This window comes from Gossypium hirsutum, chromosome D01 (genome assembly GCF_007990345.1).
Source record: "Gossypium hirsutum isolate 1008001.06 chromosome D01, Gossypium_hirsutum_v2.1, whole genome shotgun sequence".
NCBI lineage: Eukaryota > Viridiplantae > Streptophyta > Magnoliopsida > Malvales > Malvaceae > Gossypium > Gossypium hirsutum.
In genome coordinates this window covers 64,589,499-64,609,119 of record NC_053437.1, presented here as the reverse complement: position 1 = coordinate 64,609,119, position 19,621 = coordinate 64,589,499, and the positions used below count along the sequence as shown (strand labels likewise).

General features: G+C 33.9%; 1 protein-coding gene across 1 annotated transcript; it reads right to left on the bottom strand.

The window, feature by feature from the left end:
* Nucleotides 1–6,057: 6,057 nt before the first annotated feature.
* LOC107892568 (laccase-4) lies at nucleotides 6,058–14,970 on the bottom strand. The gene is made up of 5 exons (XM_041087756.1): nucleotides 14,817–14,970; nucleotides 14,528–14,679; nucleotides 8,324–8,697; nucleotides 7,056–7,982; nucleotides 6,058–6,218 (listed from the first exon to the last, which is right to left on the bottom strand). The coding sequence occupies exons 1-5, from the start codon at nucleotides 14,907–14,909 to the stop codon at nucleotides 6,088–6,090; spliced, it is 1,677 nt and encodes a 558-aa protein (XP_040943690.1). The 5' UTR covers nucleotides 14,910–14,970; the 3' UTR covers nucleotides 6,058–6,087.
* Nucleotides 14,971–19,621: the final 4,651 nt, after the last annotated feature.

The window sequence follows — 19,621 nt, the reverse complement described above, 5'->3', positions numbered from 1 at the left end:
ATGTTCATCACTTCAAGTATGGCTTGGGTTCGAATCGCACTAATCGCGTTGCTGTTAATGTACGCTAATATTGTCATTACTTGAAAACTAAATCCAAAATATGGACAATAGGGGTTAGGTAGGAAAATATATATTAAAAAAAGAGAGAAAAAGTTCACTTTTATATCATAAAATAAATTTGGACTATTTTGAATATAATTTAATTTTTGAAGGTATGAATTAAAAATAAGAAAGGTGGGGCATAAAGTTTGGTAAATTGGTATTTATTTCTCTATTATTCCCCTATTTTTATTCAATTACAGCCTATTTATTTGACTAATATTTTTTTTCCAAATTAATATTAATTTAAATCAGTATTATTTATTTAGGTCAAAACATCCTAATCCTTGTATTCTTTTGATTTTTGAAATTTAATCCTTCTGTTTTTAATTTCGGGAATTTAGTCCTATTCGTCTTATTTTAAAAAACAATAACTTATAGTTAAATTTGAAGGAGTAGATGGACTTAATTTCAAATTTGAGAAGAATATAGGGAGTGGGGGACACAATTAAACTTTATATTATAAAATAATCCCCAAAGTTATTTGTCTTCCACTTAGGCCTTCTTAAGTCGTTTGGGAAAATGATAATGACTGCTTAAACAAATGTACGACCCTTTCTATTTATAGAAAGATTCCTTTTCTTTATTAAAATAAATATTCTACCTATTTTTGGCATGCTAGCTTATATGCCTTACTTTTTATATCTTTAATTTATTTATTTATTAATAACAATAAATTAATGTTTAAAATATTAATTAATATTCGTTGAGTGCATTGCCTTACCACATGTGGTTATCTGCCAAAAGCAAAATTTAATACACGCCTTCAACAATGGGTTGGTGGGTCCACTAAGCAGCTCACGTCTATACACCATTCTTGTTAAATTATTTGTATTTTCAAATCCTATAATACTTATTTAAAATTTTGGGTTTATATCAATTGAGTAGTGGCTTGGTTGGTATTGACATTATTGCCTATGTAGGAAGACAATGGTTCGAGTGTGTTAAATCGCATTTATCCTTTTATTTAAGAGTTGATGAGAGATTATGGGTAATTTTATACAAATGTATTTGATAGCTCCGACTAAATTCAAGTGCAGCTTTACCATTGTATTAACATGTAATTTCATAAAAATTAAGAGTTAAATGATAAATCTACCATTTTTGAGGAGGTCAAAGCCACAACTCGCTCTTGTCTTTGTCTCTACTAAAACCCGATACCTTAAAGCTCTTGTTAAATACCTGTTTGGCACGGATTTGAACCGTACTATCCCATCTCCACTCTTAATATTGTATTAAAAAAGGTTATTATTGTTATTATTAAAGGGCAAGAAAGGGTTTCATTGTTTCAACCATAGCATTTCTAGAAGAATTTATTATAAATTAATACCCATTGATGATCATAAAGATTTTAAAATTTAAATAATATATATTTTATAAATGTAGAAAACATTCTTAGTTATTTTACTTCTACATCACTATTTTTACTATTTTTTTATTGATTTACGTATTGCAGAATATATATATCTGAGTATAAGTTTCGACGTTTTAATAATTCACATTATCTTGCATATATCTCTTTCAACAAAGTTTGACCTTATCAATAAACATACAATGCGTCTACACCTTTTGGAGATGTTATTGAGTTTGAAAGATAATGAAATGGATTTAAGAGATTATGATCTACAAAAACTAAGTGAGATATGAGAATCTCAAAGCTTATGCTTTGGGACGCTCTCTTAGTTGAACTCGAGAGAATGAGATTTACAAGAATAAACAAACCATGGGAGTGCCGCATCTTGTTCTTCAAAACACTCTTCAAGGTTCAAGTTTGAGAGATAAGGCCCCAAAGAGACTAAAAGTGATGATCAATGAGAATGAATCTTTGCGAGATAGTTATCTTCATTTGAAGCCAAACCCATCCTTCACCCTTTTTTTGCTATTCCCAAGCTGTTGCCTTGTATGAAAGTGCATGATCTTCACCTGATTGGTTGAGATGCCCTTGTTTGATTGGGGTCATGTCTAAACACTCTATGTTTGTTGGCTTTGTCTTCTGCCTATTTTAGATACTTGTCAATTCATGATGCTTGTCTTGTAGTTGAGGGCGGGCTCCTTGGACAAATGTTACCAAAAGCCAAAGCCAAAAATTTTAGTTCAAGTTATGGTATTAATCATTCTACAATGCTTTATTTTATTGATTAATTTTAGTTTTTATTTTTTTAATTGAATAGTTTTAATCTCTTGATGAGTCATCAGATTTTGTTCGTCAACCCATTGATCAGTTTGGTTCGTGTTTTTTCTAACATGGATGGTTAAAGTAGAGAGAAAGAAAATTTTCTGATGAAAGAGGTAATCCCATGGAGTGTTTGGAGAGCAAACCCCCCTAAAAAGGGTTTTTGGATATGTATATAAGGGGGGTTTGGGTCGGATTCTGGATCATCAAAACAGGTTGGACTTCAGGTTGAGTTATTATATATTTTATTATAATTCTAAATAGGGTTTTTGGATATGTACATAACAGGATTTTTGGGTCGAATTCCAGATTACCAGAGTAGGTTGGACTTCAGATTGGGTTATGATATATTTTATTATAATTCTATAACATTTCTATACTTTTAGAGTTTTAAAATTTCAATCGTTACCAAAACAACAGCAGTTAAATTCTACTATTAGTCTTTTACTATTTGTAAAGTTGTAGATTTAGTCCATGTTTTCCAATTTGAACATCTTTAATCTCGATATTTTTCGAATTTTAAAATTTTAATCTTAATGCAAACAACCATTTTTGTGAGTAATACATGAAAATAACAAGTTGACATGACATTATGCATACGATAATATGTTTCCACACAAAACTTGAAAATAATAGAACTTAATGAATTTAACAACTACATTTTCGCAAACATCATAATTTTATTTAAAATTTTTCAAAAGGGTCCCTCACTCTTAACAATGCCCCTTTATTATAACCAATCTGTTATTAAATTAAAAAATAAATATATTTATTGGGGTTGGGGGGAATCCTGCCCCGAGGCCAAATAGGTAGATTGGTCCCAAATCCATTGTTAATCGTAAATCAAAGATTGGTCCCCATTTCCTCGTTCAAACTATAAGGGCTGGTTTTTAATTATTTCTTACTGCAAAGCTCAATTATCCATGCTAATGCTAAAATTTATGTGCAATTAAATGTTGCCAACACAACAAGATTGTCTTGAATAAAAGTGAAAGTAATGTAAACTTGTTGATGGGGTTTTGTTTTTATTGGTTCTTAGGGCAAAAAATTAAAAAAAAATTAATGAAATTTATAAAAGTAGACAAAGCTTTTTTTTAATTGTTTTCTTTTTCAATTTAGAAATGCTACAGCTAAGTCTTCGAAAAGTTGAATAATTGAGGCTGATGGGAGGTCAGCATCAAAGTCCCATCCTCATTTCCTCCCACTAAGGCAGGCACCATTCAAAAGCAGTATCATTTTACTAATAATTCTTGGTAAAATTAGTGAAAAATGCCATTTTTTTAAAAAAAAAATTAGTGATTAAATCGTTTTTACACGATTTAGGAAAATAAATCATCTTTGAAGAAAGAGGCCGATGTGATGAACTATAGAATTTTTGTAAAGTTCTTCCGTTATATTAATTTTATTTCGCAAGATAATAATTCTCATAATTAGTTTGGTAGTCAAGGGCTGTTCATTAGTAAAATCTACTTGGGTTTAAACTTTCAGGGAGTCAATGGTAAGCCTTTATTTGAGCAGTTCCCTTTTGATTTAATGTGTGTGTGGTGTGGGTATGTACCTATCGTGTATGTGAATTACTAATTCTTACTAATTTTTAAGAGCACCGGTAACAATACTATACCAACTTAAAGTAGAAAAATTGAATCCTAAATATTAGTATGTTAGAGGGACTAAAACTACGATTAGATCTGAGATATTTGTATGATAAAGTTTTATGAAAATTTGTTTTTAACTAGAGATGGCAAATCAGATTGGGGATTTGAATATCCGCGGATATTCGATCCGAATGAAGTGAATTTGGATATTACGGATAAAATACTATCTGTTGCGGGTTCAGAGCGAATATAAATATTCGAATAATGGATATGAATATCCAACTCCGGAATCCGCCTCCGCTTGCCATGCTGATCCGGATGTAGATATCCGACATAAGGTTGAAAATGTTAAATTCAAATTTTTTTTGTAAATTTAAATATTTGGCGAATTTTGCTATTTAATTCAAATGCGAATTTAGATAATAAAAGTCAAATATTTTACGGAATTAAATTTAAAGATAAATTTACAGATTTAAATTCGGATAATTTAAAATTTACAGATATTCGATCCTCCTATCCTTAGTTTTAACATTTTTTTTTGAAAGCAAATTTAGGTAAAAAGATAATTAAAGCTACAAATAGGGCAATAGTTGAAGATAATTAGATATGAACGCAACTCTGTCATTTGTCAATTCTTGTGTTTCTTTTTCTTTTTTCCATCGTGTCAATTATTTGTCTTTTTACACCAAATAATATTGTCTTAAAAGGGAAGAGATAATGTTTGGGTTTGTGGTTACGCACTTAAGAATGTTGCTTCTAAGGATCCAATCCAAGCTTTCTCTTAAAATTGTAATGTGTCTTATTACCGCATTCAATTTTTATTGGTTTAGTTTATATACTTTAATTTTGTCATTTTTAGTTCTTATACTTTTTAAATTTTGAAAATTCAATCCTGACCAAATGTCAGTGGTTAAATTCATTAAGTTTTGTTTATTTCCCTTTGAATTCCATATTCGAAGTTGCTATCGGATCGATTCTTTTTAATGAATCGATTCAATCCATTTCTTATGTACTCATAGGTGCTATATTGGATTTGAATCAGATTTCGGATCAATCTATCTTAATTGACTACCTCCATTATGTTGTTGCTAGCAAATACCACTATTTTTGGTTTTGAATCTTCTAAATCATTCCTGCAGGAGATCTGAACCCATTTTTTTCTGATCATTCGATAAAAAGATCCATTTTCTTCATAAAAAATAGGAAATCTTATGTGACAAATATATTATCAGATGTGTAATAATTCTATGTTAGCTTGCTATTTCCATATACTCCTTACAAAAAAAAAACTGGTTGGTGGGTTTAATGATTATCGTTTACATCAAGACTAGAATTTCGAAATTCAAAAAATACCGAGACTAAAAAAGATCAAATTGAAAAACATGGATTAAATCTACAACTTTGCGCATATTGCAAGATTAACAATAAAATTTTATCAAACACATTTAATTGGTACCAATTGGGTCAAAATTAAAATTTTAAAATTCGAAGATTTAAAATACTATCGCTAATCAAATTAAAGTATCAACAACAGAATTTGACCTAAAAATGAAATGGAATTCATGGAAGTAAACAAACTACAAATCCATCCAACATTATTCACTACGTTGGCCTTGAATAAATAGTCAACCAATGGGCTTTCCAAATTAACATTTTAAGATGGCCATGCTAGGCTTCAATGCTACATTGCTGTCAAAACAATGATATCAATGGGGAATTGGAGTAATGGGTCTTTAATCCCTCTATTTTGTTGAAATTTGGGATTTAATCCCTTTGATTTGGCAGAATTTGGTCTTATACTTTTATAATCTATTAGTATATCCAAATTAAAGTGATAACGTGATTTTTTAAGAACACAGGACATGTAAATTTATTATTGATTGAATATAGTTGATTGGATTTTTACGTGCTTTTAATTTTGTAATTGAATAGTCGTAAAACAAAATTTATATAACCACTTTGATGGCACAACTAATAATGTTATTAATTTAGACCTACTAATAACATTATAAAAGTCGAATTGAAATAGATAAAGAGATAATGTACAAGATAATTGTATTTGTTTTGTAAGCCAAATTGGCTAGAACGGTGTAATGTAGCAGCTCTTTGCTGCTTTTCATTTGGACAAATAAAACCATTGGCTTATACAAAAACAAAGAAAAAACTGCAATCTCTTCCGAACTCGAAAATCTCGGTGTCGTCGTTGATAGTTTCCCGGTTTCAACATTTCGGAAGATCGATCGGAGGTGGAAGAAGTGACTGGTTAGGACCTCTTCCATTGTCCACCAAGAATGCCATCTTAAGCCCCCATGTTGTATGCACTTCCAAATGGCAATGCAAGAACCAAACTCCTGAACAATTTCCACAAATAGGATTGATGGACAATGTATAGGAAAGGAACTTATAAATGTAATTAGACTTTAGATTTTGTGAATTGGGTGGATTGGGTCGGTTTGAGTTAGATGAATCTGGTTGAGTTAATTCAGTTAATTTTTAAAAATTTAGTTCATTTCATTTCAAGCCAATTTTAAGTTCAAGTTTGAGTTCATATTGTTTTGGATTCAGATCATTCGAGATTGAAGCTTAAAATTTTCAAAACTGGTCATTATAGGTTTGGACCATTTGAGTTCTGGTCACCTTTGATTTGAGTAATTTTGGGTTATTTTCAATTTCAGTCATTTGGGTTCAACTCGTTTGGGATTTGACTTTAGGACAAACTAGGATAGGTTGGGGGTTCAAATTATTGACTTTTCATGCTTAAATCAGGTTAGGTTGAGTTGAATTCAAATTGGACCTGGTTTAGAACAAAATTCATGACTCTAAACATGATGTAGTGTTAATATAACTTTTAGTTCTTAAATTTGGCAATTAGATCCATTTTAATACATGTATTTTTTTTTTGTCTACTTTGGTACATGAACTTAACCATTAAGCCCGTTTTGATCCTTAAACTAGGCAAACGTACAAATTTGATAACGTGACACTCTAAAATTGTGCTAGACATAAAAAAAAGCTAGGTGATGGCATCATCAAAATTTAAAAGAATCTAAGTTCAAAGATCAAAATGGATTAAGATACCAAATTCAAACATAAAAATGGAATAAAAAATTACATGTATAAACTTAATTACCAAGTTCAACGCTCAAAGTTATATTAACCCTTAATGTATTATAAAAGTGTTAATATACCTGGATTATCAGCACGGAATCTAATAGCAACCCATCCACCAGATGGTACCCCAATAGTGTTCCTCTCAATCGGATCCACAAGATTAAATTTCATCGGATCGGTCATCGGATTATAGTTTCCAGGTCCCCTCCCAACGGCGTAGAAACTAAATCCATGCAAGTGAATTGGGTGATTCTCAGGTGCTATTATCCCAGTACCTTGCAAAACAAGTTGCACGTTAGCATTATAAGCCAACCTAAAAACCTTTGTCCCATTCATCGTCTGTAGATTCGACGGTGGAGTCCCGGTGTAGTTAAAAACATACGGCGGGTTCGCCGGAAAATCCGTCGTGAAAACCCCATTGATGTTGAAGTAATGTGCTTGAAGCAATGCCGTAGTAGGCAATGTGAATGTCAAGTTGTTAATTGAAGCCACCACACGGCTACCGTTACCGGGTTTGCATGTAGGACAAGGGTTCAACCCTAGTCCAACGGTGAAATAAAGGTTGTAATCAACGGTTCGAGGTACCGAGGCCGGGAATTGTTTCGAATTGAGGGAACGGAGTGAGTTTACGAAGTTTGTGGCGACCGTCGTGGCGTTTTCCAGCGGTGGGGTAGTGAGAATTGTGGGGGTGTTTGTGAGTGTTCCGACGTAGTTTAAGGTGGCTGTTGCAGTTATGTTATCTACAGCAATGGGAGCGTCCATGAAAGGGGACACGGTGACCAAGTAGTTGCCTTGTTTTTGATCGGCGAAGAGAAGGACGTTGGTGGTTTGGCCCGGAGATATTAGCACCGTGTCGGTTTTGAAGGGTTTAACATATGTGGCGTCGACTTCGACGATGCTGAGATGGTGGCCGGCGATCTTGAAGAAGAGCTCTTCGTTAAGAGCAGCATTGATTAAACGTAGTAGATATGTCTTCCCCTTTTCAACGTGCAACGTGAAACCACCTGCATGCAAAGTATACACTATCATGGAGGCTCTTATATCATGTTAGTTTTAAATTTTTTTATCTAAATATACTATTAAAAATTATATAACTAACGAAATAATCAAATAGTTACATGTGGCATATCAATTACATTATTAATTATAACGGTTAAAGTAATAATATTAATTTTTTTAATTAAAAGAATGTCCAACATTCGGCGACATATAAATTTATTATTATTTAAATATAATTAATTAGATTTTCACGTGAACTTAATTACATTATCAACAATAATAACTAACGAAATATACTAATAACATATCAAATTATATGTAATTAAGAGCGGAAGGGAAATAATACCCTGTGAAGGACAATCGGAGACTGGTCCTGGCAAGCCATTTATGGTGTGAGCATCCGAGACATTAGGAGCCAAACCAGATTTGATTGCTTCATTGATAACATCTTCAGTGTCGGATTTCCACCACTCAGCCAACACGACAACCACTTCCTTGTCGGGTTTCGGGAACGGATAAGGCACACAGCACTTCGGCAAGATAACAATGGCGCCGTGGACGGTGGATCTTAGCCAGAGAATATGCGCATGCCATAGCAATGTGCCTCTTTGGCCTGTAATGGTGAAATTATATATATAGCTTTGCCCTGTCGTGATTGGACACTGTGTAATATATGCTGGCCCATCTGCCCAACCTGTTCGAAGTTGCCTGATACCATGCCTGAAAAACTCAATGAAAAAAGCTTTCTCAGCGTTGAATGGTGATTTTAAAGGGTCAAATTTTGGTTTTGGTCCCTCTATTATGTTCAAATTGAAGATTTAGTCACTATATTTTGGCATAATTTTTTACTTCTTTACGTTTATAATGTCATTAGTTAGTTCAAATAATTCATACCGTTAATTTGTGAATTTTCCTTTAAAACACCTATACAAACTCATAGTGCTAACATGATTTCTTTTTGTTGGAATTTAAGAAAAATTCTAGAATTTTAATTGAAATAGTTAACGGTATTAATTATTTGGAGAAATTAACTAATAAAAATTTTAAAAATAGATAGACAAAATTGTTTCAAAATAAAGTATAGGGGTTAATTTCACCTAATTGAGTCCTCAAAATATCAATGTCGTTTCAATCTGTTGCGGAAAGGATCGATTCGAGAACTCCGATATGACTACAAGTAAATTGACCGAAACGAAAAATAAAGTGAACACAAGGATTTACGTGGTTCGGCTTTAATGCCTACGTCCACGGGCAGAGGCGAAAAGAAATTTCACTATAACAAGATGAAGATTACAAGTGTTTTACACTCAAGACACAACCCGAGAACCTCACAACTCTCAACCCCTATAGAAAACCCGAAAGCTAAAATCCTAGCTTTCAAAGAACAAGCTTTGCTCTCTCTTGGTTTGGGATGATCAATATGGCTAATGAACCTCTCTATTTATAAGAGAGTTCAAGGACATAATTGTCCAAAACTTTGGCAAAGATTTGTGGTTGAAAATGGACACCAACAACCATCCACTAATCCACTACCACCAACAACCCACTACCAACAACAACAATCCACTACCAATTTTAAGCCATTTCTTAACAAATCTCCACCTTGGCTTGAAATTTACCAAGCTGAACATCATAGTGAACTGGATCACCTCTTCCAAACGCCTCTCTGGCGCTAATCAATCCCGAATACCTATCAAGTCCAAGCAATGCTTGAACTTATATGCAGGGATCACCTTAGTTAACATATCTGCAGGATTCTTCTCGGTAGCAACCTTGCTGATAACAATGTCACCTTGCGTAACATGTTCCCGAACAAAATGATATCTGACATCAATGTGTTTGGTCCGTTCATGAAACATCTGATTTTTAGTCAGATGTATGGCACTCTGGCTATCGCAAAATACAACAGTGAAATCCTGTTGTAAACCCAAACTGCTTACTAGACCTTTCATCCACAATGCTTCTTTCACTGCTTCTGCTAACGCCATATATTCCGCCTCAGTCGTAGATAAGGCTACGGTAGACTGTAACACAGCTTTCCAACTAATGGCTCCTCCAGAATAAGTGAAAACATAACCCGTCAGAGATCTTCTTTTGTCCAGATCTCCAGCATAATCAGAGTCCGCATAGCCCGTGACACTGCTAGTGCAGTCACTCTGATCATATACCAAGCATAAATCTGCAGAACCTCTCAAGTACCTGAGAATCCATTTCACGGCCTGCCAGTGTTCCTTGCCAGGACAACTCATGTATCTGCTGACCACACTAACTGCATGTGAAATGTCTGGACGAGTGCAAACCATTGCATACATCACGCTTCCAACTGCACTCGAGTATGGAATGTGAGACATTTGCTGCTTTTCTTCATCAGATTGTGGTGACAACTCTGCAGAGAGTTTGAAATGTGGTGCCAACGGAGTACTCACAGTTTTCGCTTTATCCATGCCGAAGCGTTGAAGAACCTTTTCAATGTAGTTCTTCTGCGACACACGAAGCTTGCCCGCCTTGCGATCTCTGTGAATATCCATGCCCAAAATTTTCTTGGCAGCACCCAGATCCTTCATCTCGAACTCACCACTCAACTGCGACTTTAACTTGTTGATTTCCGACATGTTTTTGGAAGCAATTAACATGTCATCAACATACAGCAACAAATAAATGTGCGAACCATCTGAGAGCTTCCGATGATAGACACAAGCATCATAGTCACATCTTGTGTAACCATGCTGAATCATGAAGCTATCAAACCGCTTGTACCACTGCCTTGGGGATTGTTTCAATCCATATAAAGACTTCTTTAATAGACAGACATGGTCTTCTTTACCAGGAACTGTAAAACCCTCTGGTTGACGCATGTAGATTGTTTCCTCGAGCTCACCATGCAAGAACGCCGTTTTTACGTCAAGCTGCTCAAGTTCTAGATCAGACTTGGCCACCATGGCAAGTAATATACGAATGGAAGAATGCTTTACGACTGGGGAGAAAACTTCATTGTAGTCAATCCCCTCTTTCTGAGTGAAGCCTTTAGCAACCAATCGTGCCTTGAATCTAGTTGCTTCAACCCCTAGGATGCCTTCCTTTTTCTTGAAGACCCATTTGCAACCAACTATCTTCTGGTTACTTGGCGGCTTAACCAACTCCCAAGTATGGTTCTTGTGAAGAGATTCTATCTCCTCACTCATAGCAATTGCCCACTGTGCCGACTCATCACACGTGACAGCCTCATTATAACTGGAAGGTTCTATACCAATGGACTCCGCCACACTGAGCGCGAAAGACACCAGATTAGCGTAACGCGGATTTGGTTTGATTTGTCTCTTCGTTCTTCCAGTGGCAATGCTATATGGTTTTTCTTGAGGTGACTCATCTTCATCGGAATCTTGCACCTCAACTTGATCATCCTGGACTGAAGTACCTTCCGTAGGAATTGGAGCGTCCACCTGACACTCCACCTGCTTCTCAACACCGTGATCTCCCATTCTATCTGACTCCTCCTTTTCCCGGGAATTTGTGGTGGATCGAAGCATGGATGACTCATCAAAAGTCACATCTCTGCTGATGATGAACTTGGACGAAACCGGATCAGGACACCACAACCTGTATCCTTTCACCCCTTGGCCGTATCCAAGAAATATGCATTTCTTCGCCCTCGGTTTGAGTTTTCCCTCATTTACATGAGCATACGCAGGGCAGCCAAACACTCTTAAACCAGAGTAATCAGCAGGAGAACCAGACCATACTTCCTCAGGAGTCTTCAGCTCAATAGCTGTTGACGGAGATCTGTTAACCAAATAACAAGCAGTATTAACAGCTTCAGCCCAAAATTCTTCACCGAGCCCAGCATTTGATCGCATGCAACGAGCTCGCTCCAAGAGAGTTCTATTCATGCGTTCTGCAACTCCATTTTGTTGTGGTGTTCGACGAACAGTGCGGTGTCTCACTATTCCTTCATTCTTGCAGAACTCATTGAATTCACCTGAGCAAAACTCCAAGCCATTATCCGTCCGGAATCGCTTGATCTTCTTTCCTGTTTGATTTTCGATCAAAGCTTTAAATTGCTTGAAGTTGATGAGAACCTCATACTTGCTCTTCAGAAATACACCCAAACCTTTCTCGAGTAATCATCGATAAAGGTAAGCAGATATCTGTAACCACCTTTAGAAATTGTCGGAGAAGGCCCCCAAAGGTCAGAATGGAAGTAATCCACTGTGCCTTTTGTCTTGTGAATCCCAGTGCTGAACTTTACCCGAGTCTGCTTACCGAAGACGCAGTGCTCACAGAAATTCAACTTTCCTGTACACTGCCCAGACAATAATCCTCGTTTGCTTAGCACCGATAAGCCTCTCTCGCTCATATGCCCGAGCCGCATATGCCATAACTTCGTGGTGTCAGAATCTAGATCATCTGATGATGACACTCCCGCAACACCTGTAACCGAGGAACCATCGAGGAAGTAAAGGCCCCGCTCCAAATTACCACGTATCACAGTCAAAGCACCCGAGAATACCTTGAGAACTCCACCTTCAGCAGAGTACCGAAAGCCTTTCTTGTCCAACGTACTCAAAGAGATCAAATTTTTCTTCATTTCTGGAATGTGCCGAACATCAGTTAGAGTTCTAACAATACCGTCAAACATCTTTATACGAACTGTGCCAATCCCCATGACTTGACATGCGTGGTCATTTCCCATTAGTACTGAACCAGAATGCTTCTCGTATGTTGAGAATGCATCTTTCGAAGTACTTATATGAAATGTAGCTCCCGTATCAAGAATCCATCTCCCACCAGCGTAAGAGTCGGATACTGCAAGAACGATCTCGGCATCACTTGAAGAATCTGCATCAGCTACATTCGCACGATCATTTTGTTGCTCCTGTGATTCTGATTTCTCCTTCCTTTTCGGACAATCTACCTTCATGTGCCCGTACTTCTTACAGTAGTAGCACTGTATTCTCTTCTTGGACTGCGATCTAGGATGGCTTTTACTTGAACTTCCACCCTTTGCCTTGGATCTTCCTCGAGCAACCAAGCCTTCGCCTTCATTGTTTTCGACCACCTTACCAGTGATTTTCTTCCTCAACTCACTGGAACTTAAGGCATTTTTCACCTCCTCTAGAGTCAGGTCATCACGACCGTACATCATTGTATCAACAAAATTCTCATACGAGGGAGGCAAAGAACACAAAACAATTATTGCTTGGTCCTCATCATCGATTTTGTTATCGATATTATTCAAATCCATGATAATGGAATTGAATTTATCCAGGTGCTGGGAAACAGGTGTACCTTCCTCCATCTTCAGGGCATAGAGTCTTTGCTTGAGGTAGAGCCGGTTCGTCAATGACTTCGTCATGTACTTGCTTTCTAACCGGAGCCACAAACCGGACGCGGTTTTCTCATCCGCTACTTCTCGTAGCACTTCATCTCCTAGACATAGCAGAATAGCACTATGTGCTCTTTCTAGCATGTCATCCTTTTGCTCTTCCGAAAGCGTGCTTGGTAATTTATCTTTACCAGACAATGCTTTTAGCAATCCTTGTTGAACCAGCACTGCCCGCATCTTGATGCGCCATAAACTGAAACTATTTTTCCCGGTAAATTTCTCGACATCATACTTAGTCGATGAAACACTTGTAGCCATAATTTGGAACCTTTGAATGAATGATAATATTTTCTTCCTGATGTGAAAGATCAGACAAAGCTGCAGTCACAGGGCAATTCAGAAAATATTATCACTCCTTCAACTACGCTCTGATACCAATTTGTTGCGGAAAGGATCGATTCGAGAACTCCGATATGACTACAAGTAAATTGACCGAAACGAAAAATAAAGTGAACACAAGGATTTACGTGGTTCGGCTTTAATGCCTACGTCCACGGGCAGAGGCGAAAAGAAATTTCACTATAACAAGATGAAGATTACAAGTGTTTTACACTCAAGACACAACCCGAGAACCTCACAACTCTCAACCCCTATAGAAAACCCGAAAGCTAAAATCCTAGCTTTCAAAGAACAAGCTTTGCTCTCTCTTGGTTTGGAATGATCAATATGGCTAATGAACCTCTCTATTTATAAGAGAGTTCAAGGACATAATTGTCCAAAACTTTGGCAAAGATTTGTGGTTGAAAATGGACACCAACAACCATCCACTAATCCACTACCACCAACAACCCACTACCAACAACAACAATCCACTACCAATTTTAAGCCATTTCTTAACACAATCAAATTTTTCTGTCAGCTTAGCTATCGACTTAGGTGTTAAATGTTAGCTCGGATCTAACATGGAATATATGTAAAGCACGTGTTTTAAATATGATTCACATCATATTCAAGTTAACATGTAACGCTCAAGTTAATAGTTAGGTTGACAAAAAAGACTTGATTTATACAATACCAATATTTTGAAAATTCAATTAAAATTTAGAATCTTAACCGTAATGTATAGGGACTAAATTTCACAATCGAGCATAACAGAGAGGGATCAAAATAATAATTTAACCGATTCAAAGCAGATTAAAAAAAGAAGGAAATTTTTAGGGTTCTCACCAGTGAATGGTGACATTGTAATTGACATGGTTAACGACGTTGATAAGCACTGTATCATCTTCCACAGCGTACAACGTTGGACCTGGGAACATACCATTGACTGTAACAATGGGTTTTGTCGAACATAACATAGTTGCATTCTTCATTACCACCTTAATTTGCCAAGTTTACCAACAAAACACAACACACAATAGCACTGAGTAACATGTTTTTAGTTAATGTTTTTAGTTAATTCCTAACCAATTAAAAACATCAAACAATTAGAACAAATGGAGTGATAGACACTTACATCGAACTTGTATTGTCGAACAGCACTGTCGATAAGAACAGGAAAGTGGATTATTGCAACAATAACTAAAATTCGAATGGTTGAAGACTCCATTTTTCTTTTTCTTTTGTTATTGTTTGATTTTTTCACATGGTTTTTCCCTTGGCTTTGTTGCGGTTGTGTATGAACTCTAACATTGCGCCATTTTAAAGCGACCTATTGGTGTTGGATATTTCTAAAATTCGGATTATCCGATGTTCAAATTATCGAATATTAGACTCGTAAAATGAGTATGGCGTTCAATCTAGCTTAACTCAAAAATTATTAATATATACTAAATTATTTTACATTCTTGACAAAAAAAAATCTATACATGTATATACAAAATTTTAAATTACTAGCGAGTTTAAGTAGATTCAAACCAATAATACTAACAAGTGTGGGGTACAATGGTTAGACACATTCTGCTTGTAGATCGAAGAATGTAGGTTTGAATATTGGAGATGACATTGTTGGAAGGAGCAGTCATGAGCCCCATATATGAACTTTAAAACAAATATTGAAAATGCCAAAAAAGAAGCAGAAGAATCAAACAAATACAAAAGCACAAATGGACAAAGAATCGAACAAAACTGACATATGGTAACTACGCATGGTGGAATTGGAGACCCACACATGATGAGAGTCGAATTTAGGTCATCAAGAACTTGTCAATATTTGTTTAGATTAGTGATTTAAAGCTCTCCTTTGACACCCAAATGATTCGGATTCAAACAATATTGCCATCTTATTCCCCTCTCCTAATATTGTGATGATAAAAAAATAATTCAATATAAGTCGAAAAGATACATGAATTTACTCTTTGAAAATATGGGCAAGTTTAGAAAGACAATAAAACCGTTTATTTCATGCTAATAATCATGAGATTTGAATTCCAAAAAGAAATCAAGACATCTGATTATTAGCTCTTAATTCCGTTGGCATTGCTCTTATTACAATAACAAGGAAAATGTAGATTTGAGCGTGTTTAAGCGTGCATTTTCTTCCAATTTTAAAGTCTGGGGAGAGTTATGAATAATACAAATTTAGAAATAGATTTATTACTGCTTAAACATATGATTTCTTCTTGGTTAGGTGGATGAATGTATCCTCTAGAAACAAGAAAGATTGAGAAAAAACAAGGTTTATTCCCATTATTTCTTGCATTTCACATAAAAGTTGTTTTTTAGGGACCAAATCATAATTGGAAGTTTAAGTTCTTAAACCTCTCAATGCCATTTCCAGATAAATTACAAGCATTTAACTCAGAAAATTGGTTGGTTGGAATTTATGGTCAGTAAATTCATCTTTAGGCCCACCTTTAAGCATTGAATTCCAAGCCGGCTATTGTGTGATTATTGAAATAAAAATTTTTGTGCCGAGACATCGAGATAAAATTTTAAAAAATTTATGTTAAATTAATTAAATTATTAATTTTTAGAGGGATTAAGAATGTAATTTTTTATTTAATGTTATTTGTGAGAATATTTTATAAGTCAAATTATGTTCTCCGTCTTTGTACTTAAAAAGTTGAAATATTAATTCCTCTTACTTTTTCCGATTTAAAATTTTTAGTCCAATTGTTGATACTCTTGTTGTTTTCCGTAGAAAATTGCTTATTATAAAGTATGATTTGCTTTTGAAGTCGGTGTAATTGCATAGATGTACTTATGACAAATTTTGACATAAAATACTCACCGTGTCAGTTTATTGAGTTTATAATCATTTACTATACTGAAGTTTACACAATCACATGGGTGCATTGATAATAAACTTTTACGAAAAACACTAACGATTTTAATGATTGAATTGAAATTTTAAATACAAAAACTAAATCTTGTTTTAACATTATCAACGAAGATAACTAAAAGGTTGAGAAATGGCTTTCATGATGATCTTCATAAATTGACAACCCTAATAGGCCAACAGTTTAACTATAATCGCTTGTTTGAAAGCCAAGACAAAACCAACTAAGAAAAATGCTTTCCTCTCTCCTTCATTTCAAAGTTTTCCAAAGTATATTTGTTTAAATGGGGATGAGATTACTCATTTGAAACCAAATGGCTTATTGAAGCTTAGGGTTAGCTACCAAATTATGATGAACTCCTTTGGAATTGAATTCAAATCACTCCTAGACTGTCCGAGGTTGGAATTGGACCCTATGGTAAACCGGTTGCTGTTTTTGGTCTAACATTTTGCGATTTTTGGTTATTATATTGGATTTTGATTAAATCTGGAATTGAGTTGAGTCAAACCTTTAAATGCGAGACAAGTTCTCTCAGTTTTGTAATTTTCATCCACAATACTTGAATCAAAGATACCGTTTAAGGATATTGAACTCTTTACTACTCGACCCAATAAACATTGATAAACTGAATTCTCATTTTGGTTGGAAGCTTGATTATGCTTTGATTGGGATCATACTTTATGACATCTATTATGAAAAAATATATTGTTTTGAAAGAATAAATTTGAGTAAATATTTCAATTCTGACCCGAGTACCAAAAGTTTAATTGGATCAATTTAATTCAAACTCGATCTAGCCTGATTTAATCATGAAAACTTAACAATCTAAACCTATTTGACTCGAACCTGAATTAACCCAAACCCAAGTTTGATCTAAACCAATAATAATTCTAATCCAAATGACCCATACATAAAATAATTCAAATAAGTAACCAGAAGTAATTTGAGCTTGAAGCGATCAAATGACCCAAAATTATTCGAATTCGTAATGATCAAACTCAAAAAACCCAAAATAATCCGAATCCATAATGGTCAAATTCAAAATTTTTAAAACCCAAATTGAACTATTTGTAATTGACCCAATTCGTAACCAACTCGATTTGTCTAATGAACAACTCTAAGTTAAATAAATGTATTTAATAAATTGGTGTATATATATTTATAACTAACAGCAATTAAATAAAATATTAGAAAAGAAATAAAAATCTTAATTCGTATATAGTGATAGTTAAAGTTCTTGTCAGACACTCATTTATTACGGGTTCAAATCGTATTATTTCATTCTCACCCCAATATTGTATAAAAATTGTAAATAAAAGTAAAAGAATTCTTTAATAAATCACATATTTCATTCCTATCTATATAAACCCTAAGTTAAATTGATGTGAATTAAACATATGTATACAAAAACTCTTGTGGAAAATGGAGATAGATTTATTGCTTGGGGTTGTATATATGGGCTTTATTGGGATCAAATTTTGGACCATTCTCTGACCAAAATTTCTTTTTTAGACCAGTCTAAGGGACTGAAACAAAAGCCTACCCTCTATTTTTCTATAGGCTAAGCAAAATAAAGAAAGGTGTTAAATTTCAACTTTTTATACAAATGCATGGCTAGCTTGTTTTTATACTAATAGAAAAAATTTGTATTATTTTTATTTTTTATAATTATATTTAAAGTATATTGTATAATTTTTGATATATTAATAAATTATTTTATATAAAATTTGATAAAATAAAATTATATAGACTATTTTTTTATAATATTTTCATTATATACATTATTTTTTAAAAAATAAGAGTGCGGGATATTAAATGAAAATTTAAACATAAATAATTTATCGTTATGCCTATTAGTGTAAGCTACCATCTAACATTAAATTTAATATAAAGATGGTGTTTGGTAAATAGAGTTTTGGGTTTTTTTAGTTGATTTGGGTATAAATGTAGAATTGAGTAATCAAACCCTCTAATTGTAGTATTTGATGAATGGAGGTTTGTAAAAGCTTCTTGAGTTAAAACCTCCAAAATAAAAAACGTTGGGATGAACAACTTTTTCACAATTGATTGAGAATGAGATACATAGAATGACATATTTGACCATGCTTGCTCAAAAATTATTCTCTTTGCCACATGCTCTTAAACCTAATAGGGGTGTCAAAACATCAGCAGCTTCCATTCTAAAAAAATTTACTAATTAATTTATGTACTCTTAATTTATTTTCAATTTCCTTATGTAAAATGATTTCTTATACAAGTTAAGAAATTTGCAAATAAGGAATTTAAGAAATTTATTTATTTAAAAATTTAAAAATATTCACTAATTAATTTTCATAATAGATATTTTAACTCATCGGTAATAATGTTTTATTTCAATAATTTCACCCAACAAAAACTAAAGCATTATAAACAAGTAAATACTTTTAAATAATATAATCAATTGTCAAACCAACTACTGCAATCAGCAATCAGCTATCAGCCAATTACCAAACAGGACCAAAGTGATTATTATAAAGTTATATTAACTCATCTTAAAGATTGCCATAAACACTAAAATGCACTTGCTAGCAAAATTTTATTATTGTTAGAATCAAACGGGTTTATCGCTCGAATCAACTAGACTAAGAATTGATCAGTACATCAATTTGAATAAAAGGGTTGGACCAATTAAATTAAAATCGATTGAACGAAGTTTTATAATTTTTTAATATATATTTTTTTATTTTTATAAATTTTTTAAATAATTTATTTCATTAAAATTAAATTCACAATTAAACCAATCAAATTGAAAATTAATGTCATAATTAATTTCATCACCCATCCAATTGTTAAAATGATAATAAGATAAGTCCCAAAAATTCATCAATGGCTGCCACTGACAAAACCAGCGAGTGAAAAGGACTTAAATGTTTCAAACGAATGCAGCAAAGATCCTTTTGTTTTCCTATGAAAATGTGCCCACCAACAAGAAAAAAAATATAACTCAATCTATTCTAAATATATCTGCATTTATTGACATTTATCATATTTCGAAATATAA